The 7,926-nt window shown below is 38.0% G+C and overlaps 1 protein-coding gene across 1 annotated transcript in view; it reads left to right on the top strand.

Annotated features, from left to right (window-relative positions):
* LMLN (leishmanolysin-like (metallopeptidase M8 family)) overlaps positions 1 to 7,926 on the top strand; it is a 73,504-nt gene that overhangs the window by 30,919 nt on the left and 34,659 nt on the right. Inside the window, exons 10-11 of the mRNA XM_011961246.1 lie at positions 1,595 to 1,712; positions 7,125 to 7,232. Of these exons, the coding sequence (XP_011816636.1) occupies positions 1,595 to 1,712; positions 7,125 to 7,232 (226 nt within the window). The remainder of the gene's footprint in view (positions 1 to 1,594; positions 1,713 to 7,124; positions 7,233 to 7,926) is intronic.

Genomic DNA, 7,926 nt, shown 5'->3' with positions numbered 1-7,926 from the left:
GGGGTTTCACCGTTTTAGCCAGGATGGTCTCGATCTCCTGACCTCGTGATCCGCCCGTCTCGGCCTCCCAAAGTGCTGGGATTACAGGCTTGAGCCACCGCGCCCGGCTAGAGCATGTTTTTAAATTCATTTTCCCAATTAACCCTGTTCTGCCTGCTACAGTGGCTGTCAGGTTACTTGTTTTCACCATGAGTGTGGGCTGTCGGTTTTCAAGGCTGCCCCAAAGCTGGAGAGAGGGCGTGGAAACGCACCGCACTGCTCCTGTTTCTACAGAGATTCATCCATTTTTCATGAATAAATGCTTTCTGCATTGCTATAAATCTTTGATTAATTTCCAAAGTTTACAAAGTTGATTTCACCAATTTGGGTAGTTTTCTTATTGCTTTCATAGAGGAGAGAAATTTGAGAGATTTTTACTCTGTCATTTTTGCTTATATCTTTCTGGAATTTATTTTTGTATGTGGTGAAAAAGGGATTTAACCTTTTTTTTCTACATGAATAATCAGCTTCACAGCACAGGTATTAGATACATTCTACTTTCCCACTAAATTAATATGGCATTTTGTTGGTTATGTTTCCTTATATCCTTGGATATCTGTGAACTTGCTTTCATTTTATCCTGAACGCTTGTCAAAAGGAAGTAATTCATTGTCATCTTAGCCAAGTGCTAGCTATGTGAACTTGAACAAGTTACTTCATCTCCCTGAACTTTTGTGTCTTTATCTGCAGAATAGTGATGAAAATCTCATAGGGTTGTTGAAAAGATGAAATTTGAAAATACTTATCAAGGCTAGGCCCAATGGCTCACACCTGTAATCCCAGAGCTTTGAATGGCTGAGGTGGAAAGATGGCCTGAGGCCAGGAATTCGAGGCCAGCTTTGGCAACATAGCAGACCTTGTCTCAACAAAAAAATAAAAAATAAATTTAAAAAAATGTTTTGGACTGGATTTCATTCTGTCACCCAGGCTGGAGTGTGGCCATATGAACATAGCTCACTGCAGCCTTGAACTCCTGAGCTCAAGTGATCCTCTTGCCTCAGCCTTGTGAGTACCTGGGACTACAGGCATACACTACCATGCCTGGATAATTTTATTTTATTTTATTTATTTTGTTTTTGAGACAGGGTCTTGCTCTGTCACCCCATCTGGAGTGCAGTGGCATGAACATGGCTCACTACAGCGTCAACCTCCTGGGCTCAAGTGATTCTCCGGCCTCAGCCTCCTGTGTAGCTGGGACCACAGGCCTGCACTACTGCGCCCAGCTAATTTTTAAATTTTTTGTAGAGACAAGGTCTTCCTGTGTTGCCTAGGCTGGTATCAAACTCCTGGGCTCAAGTAATCTTCCCACCTCGGCCTGCTGAGGTACTGGGGTTATGGTGTGAGCCACTGCACCCAACCAAAAAATTAAATTTAAAAAAATGTAGAAAGGAAAATACTTATCAAGTACTTTGTTTGGACTTGGTACATAGGAGGTTCTCAAACATTTTAATTTCATATTGATATTTATAAAGACTTTTTACAGTAAATGTAAATATTTTTACATTTAAAATGGTGAATTTTCAATAATAATTGTATTTTAATTCTATAATTACAGTCTTGGATTATATCAATGGAGTGATAAAGTAGTTCGGAAAGTGGAGAGATTATGGGATATTCGAGATAATAAGATAGTTCGTCACACTGTGTATCTCCTGGTAACACCTCGTGTCGTTGTAAGTATTACCAAACTTCACGTCTCATGAGCCATCTGTTCTTTTCCTTTACTGTGGTCCTTCCTTTACTCATCATTATTGTTTAAGAACTTATAATATTTTAGAGCCTATAGTAGGCAAAGTCATATAAAGGCTATGCAATAAAGCTACGGGCCACGAGAAATCTGAGGAAATGGAAACTTGTCAATGGTTCTCACAGCTCCTATCCCACCCAGTGCTTTAGGCCAGTGCCTCCTCTGTTGTGATGCCTCTTAGGATCACTGGTACTATTTCTATAATGACTGATCATTTTCTTTGGTGTCTGTATTAGTCAAGGTTCTCCAGAGAAACAGAACCAATAGGATGTGTGTATATATCATATACGTATACACAGAGAAACAATATGAGAGAGGAGGGGAGGAAGAGATTTCTTTTTTTCTTTTTTTTTTTTGAGACAGGGTCTCACTCTGTCACCCAGGCTGGAGTGTAGTGGTTTCGGCTCACTGCAACCTCTGTCTCCTGTGCCAAAGTGATCCTCCAACTTCTGCCTCCCGAGTGGTTGAGACTACAGGCACGCACCACCATGCGCAGCTAATTTTGTTTATTTTTTTTGTAGTGATGGGGTCTCACTATGTTGCCCAGGCTGGTCTCGATCTCCTGGGCTCAAGTAGTCCTCCTGCCTCAGCCTCCTAAAGTGCTGGGATTACAGGCATGAGTCACCACACTTGGCCAAGAGATGACTTTCAAGGATTTGGCTCACCTGACTGTGGAAGCTTGGTGAGTTCAAATCTGATGGGATAGGCCAGCAGGCTGGAGACTCAGGGGAGAGTTGCCCTTGGAGTCCAAAGGCAGAATGACTTCTTGTTCAGGGGAGGTGGGTCTTTGTTCTCCTCCGACCTTCGCCTGGTTGGATGAGGCCTACCCACATTATGGAAGGTGATGTTTTCTTCAGATTCCACGGATTGCAATGTTACTCTCATTCAAGAAAACACCTTCACAGAAACATCCAGAATATCTGGGCCAAATATTTGGGTACCATGGCTATTCTCCTTTCCCCTTTTCCTTGACTTTGTACGGCTCTCTGACGTACAAAGTTTTGCACTACTCTTGGGCTATTTCCCATCTCTGGAAATCTCTAACTAAAGGACAGATAGAACCCAGTGAGCAAGGTTTTATTCTACTGAGCAACTTTTTTTTTTTTTTTTTGAGACAGTGTCCCTCTTGTCACCCAGGCTGGAGTGCAGTGGCACGAGCTCGGCTCACTGCAACCTCTGCCTCCTGGGTTCAAGTTATTCTCCTGTCTCAGCCTCCCGAGTAGCTGGAATTACAGGCACCCGCCACCATGCCTGGCTAATTTTTGTATTTTTAGTAGAGACGGGGTTTTACCATGTTGGTCAGGGTGAGACTCTGTCTCAAAAAAAAAAAAAAAAAAAAAGGGAAATTTCGTCCTCCCCTCATCTCATATTCATTCTTTCTCTGTGTGTACATATATGTAGATGTATACACACATTCTATTGGTTCTGTTTCTCTGGAGAACCTTGACTAATACAGACTCCAAATGATCAGTCATTATAGAAATAGTACCACTAATCCTGAGATGTGTCACAACAGAGGGAGCACTGGTGGCCTCAGGTGATCAGTCCGCCTCAGCCTCCTGAAGTGCTGGGATTACAGGCGTGAGCCACTGTGCCTGGCCAGAATAGATTTTTTGAACAGTTAAAAGTGACAAACCTTTAGTTAGACTAAGAAGATGCAAATAACATAAGAAGTGAAAGAGGAGACATTACAGCTGAAACCACAGAAACACAAAGGATCATGAGAGACTATTATAAACAATTATATACCAACAAACTGTATAACCTAGAATAAATGAACAAATTCCTAGACAAATACAACTTACGAAGACTGAATCATGAAGAAATAAAAAATCTGAACAGACCAATAATGAGTAATGAGATTGAATCAGTAATAAAAGTCTGCCATCAAAGAGAAGCCCAGGACCAAGTTCACTGCTGAATTTCACCAAATGTTTAAAGAAGAACTAATAATCCAGTCCTTCTCAAACTTTTCCAAAAAATTGAGAAGGAGGGATTACTTCCAGACTCTTTTTACCGGGGCAGCAATACTCTAATAACAAATTTAGACAAGGCCATAAGAAAAGAAAATTACAGGCTAATATTCTTGATGAGCATAAGTACAAAAATTTTGCAACAAGATACTAACAAGCTGAATTCTACAACACGTTAAATAGGTCATCCATCATGATCGAGTGAAATTTATCCCCAGCGTGCAAGGATGGCTGAACATAGCAAATCAGTAACTGACAGAATGAAGGACAAAAACCATATGATCATCTCAATAGATGCAAAAAAATCATTTCACAAAATTCAGCGTCTTTTTATGATTAAAAACTAACCAAAGTAGGTCCAAAAGGAAGGTACCTCAGCACAATAAAGGCCATATAAGAGACACCCACAACAAACCTTATACTTATTAGTGAAAAATGGAAAGCCTTTCCTCCAAGATCTGGAACACTCTTACCACTTCTACATAGTATTGGAAGTCATTGCAAGAGCAGTCAGGCCATAGAAATAAATAAAAGGCATCCAAATAGGACTGGAAGAAGTGAAATAGTTGCTGTTTGCTGATGACGTGATCTTATATATAGAAGACCCTAGAGACTCCATCAAAAAATTGTGAGGATTAATAAATACAGTAAAAGTTGCAGGATACAAAATCAACACACAAAAATTAGTAGTTTTCTATATACTAACAGAAAACTACCTGAAAAAGAAATCAAGAAAACAATCTCATTTACCATAGCTACCCCCCCCCCACCAAAAAAAACAGAATTCTTAGGAATAAATTTAACCGGGGAAGTAAAAGACTTGTATACTGAAAACTAGATGAAATAAATTGACACAATAAATATAAAGGTATCCTGTGTTCATGGAGTAGAAGAATTAGTATTGTTAAAATGTCCATGCTACCCAAAACAGTCTACAGGTTCAGCGCTATCCCTATCAAAATTCCAATGTCATTTTTCACAGAAGTAGAAAAAAACTCCTCAAATTCATATGGAACCACAAAAACACCAAAAAGAAAAAAAAAAATAACCAAAGCAATCGTGAGCAAAAAGAACAAAACTGTTCAGGCAGTGTGATGCCTCCAGCTTTGCAGTATTTCAGACTGTACTGCAAAGGAATGGCAATTAAAATGTTATGGTTCTGGCATAAAAATAGGCACATTGATGAATGGAACAGAATACGTTATGATTATTGACTTGATTATGATTAACCAATTATGGTTAATTGATGTTTAATAAAGGTGCTAAGAATATACAATGGGGAAAAGTCTCTTCAATAAATGGTGTAGGGAAAACTGGATATCCATATGCACAAAAATGAAATTTGACCTTTATCTCACACCATATACAAAAACCAACTCCAAATGTATTAAATAAACTTAAGACCAGAAACTGTAAAACTAGTGGAAGAAAACATAAGGGGACGACTACATGACATTGGTTTGGGCAATGAGTTTTTGGATTGGACTCTAAAAGTACAGGCAACAAAAATAAAAGTGGACAAATGGAATTACATCAAACAAAGAAGCCTCTGCACGGCAAAGGAAACAAAAATGTGAAGAGACAACCTAGAAACTGAGAGAAAATATTTGCAAGCCATACATTAGAAAAGGCGTTAATATACAAGAAATGCAAACAACTGTGTAAGAATAGCCCATTTAAACAATGGGCCAAGGACGTGAATAGACGTTTCTCAAAAGAAGACATGCACATTGTGAGCAGGTACATGAAAAAATGCTCAACATTACTAATCCTTAGGGAAATGAAAGTTAAAAGCACAATGAGATGTCATTTTATGCCTGTCAAATGACTGTTATCAAAAAGACAAAAGAGGACTTGCTTTGGCAGCACAAAAACTAAAATTGGAATGATACAGAGAAGATTAGCGTGGCCGCAGTGCAAATTCATGAAGTATTCCATGTTTTAAAAAGAAAAGAAAAGAAACAAAAGATAAGAAGTGTTGGTGAGGATGTGGGGATAGTATAAATTAGTACAGCCATTACGGAAAGCTGAAAGTTCTTCGAAAAACTAAAAATAGAATTACCATATGATCCAACAATCCTTGTTCCATATTTATACAAAAGATTTGAAACCAGTTTGTCGAAGAGATGTTTGCACTCCTGTGTTCAGTGCAGCACTATTTACAGTAGCCCCATTACGGAATCAGCTAAAGAAAGTGTGTTATATACAACTGACCCTTGAACAACATAGGTTGGAACTGCTGAGGTCCACTTATTTGTGGACTTTCTGCCACCTCTGCCACCCCTTAGACAGCAGGACCAACCCCTCCTCTTCATCCTCCTCAACGTGAAGATGAGGATGAAAACCTTTATGGGGACCGACTCCACTCAATGAATAGTGAATGTGTTCATTTTATTTTCTCTAGGTTTATTGTAAGAATACAGTACATAATACATAAAATATACAATATATGTGTGAATTGACTGTGCAGTTATTGGTGAGGCTTCTAGTCCACAGAAGGCTATTAATAGTTAAGTTATGGAGAAATCAAGTCATACAGATATCGGCAGACTGCACAGGAAGTTGACAGCACTAACAATGTATTCAGCCTTAAAAAGGCGGGAACTTTTGTCATTTGTAACAACATGGGTGAAACTGAAGAACATGGTGCTAAAAAGGAACAGAAAGACAAATACCTGATGTTGTCACATTTCACATGTGACATCTAAAACTACTGAACTCCGAAGCAGAGGGTAGTGGTTATGGAGGCTGGGGTGGGGAAAATGGTGATGACTAAAGGGTGCAAAATCACAGACGGGAGTAACACTTTTTTTTTCTTTTTTTTTGAGATCTATTGCACAGCGTGGTGAATATGGTTAATAATAGTGTATTGCACAGTTTTAAATTACTGAGAGTAAATTTAAAATGTTCTCACAAAAAATAAGTATTTGAAATGATGGCTGTATTAGCTCAATGTAATTATTTCAATTGTATTCATAAATCATAACATCACTCTATACTCCATAAAAATATAGTTATAACTTGTCAATTTAAAATAAAATAAAAAATTTTAAATTGTTATTGACATGAGTTACAACTGTCAATCATCCTAGTCTGTAACATTTTTTTAACTATATGGTACAAAAGTGAAAATCTTCAGAGAGAAGAAAAGTTGCTAAAAGAAGTAGTAATTTCCTAGCAAAGAAGAGTGTGACTGCATCAAAATATTTAATTATATTAAAAACCATATTTTAAAAGGAAATTCTCTTTTCTCAATGAAGTAAGTCTCTAATGTTAACTTATTATATTCATGTGATGAAAAGTTTGCCACTATCTTATAGTGCTTTTGTACCATATTTGTTTCTGATTTTTTTTCTGGTTCTTAGGAGGAAGCACGAAAACATTTTGATTGTCCAGTTCTGGAGGGAATGGAGCTTGAAAATCAAGGTGGTATGGGTACTGAGCTCAACCACTGGGAAAAAAGGTTATTAGAGGTCAGTTTGTTTTTAAATTTTACTAGACTTTATTTAATGAAAATAATTCATAATTATGGTAAAAGTTATTCAAACAGGTTATAAACTGAAAAATGTTTAGGTCCCTTTACCCCTTCAGCTCTCCAGATGCACTTTCCAGATATAATCTCTCTTTACATTTTTTGTATATACTTTCATAAATGTTATGTATGTATGTGCAAACACACGCAGAATTGTTTATTTTTTAATGGGTTCACATATTTATGCAACTTTTTCACTTTTTCCAAGGCACTATAGGTGCTTCTGCTATAATGCGATGTATGCTTTCCTGAAAAACCTTTTTCTTCAAAATTGGACGTGAAAAATAACAAGACTTGTAGGAAAAACGAGTAAACAGATCAATAACAGCAACAAATAAGTCATGCAGAACTCTGAGCTCAGTTTTAAAAAGACATTAGATTTTCAATAAATGAAGTCTTGTATCTACTCTAGTATTTTTTGTATTAAAATTTTTATATTTTTTAGAGACAGGGCCTCACTGTGTCATGCAGACTGGAGTGCTGCAGCTGTTCACATGCATGATCATAGCACACTACAGCCTCGAACTCTTTTGGGTTCAAGCAGTCCTCCTGCCTCAGCCTCCCAAGTAGCTGGGACCACAGGCACACACCACTGCACCCAGCCTGCTCTAGTCTGTGTCTCTCTCTCTCTTTCT

This window comes from Colobus angolensis, unplaced genomic scaffold (assembly GCF_000951035.1).
Source record: "Colobus angolensis palliatus isolate OR3802 unplaced genomic scaffold, Cang.pa_1.0 Scaffold54, whole genome shotgun sequence".
Lineage (NCBI taxonomy): Eukaryota > Metazoa > Chordata > Mammalia > Primates > Cercopithecidae > Colobus > Colobus angolensis.
Note: the sequence above shows the minus strand (reverse complement) of the source record. Positions and strands in the feature narration are given on the sequence as shown.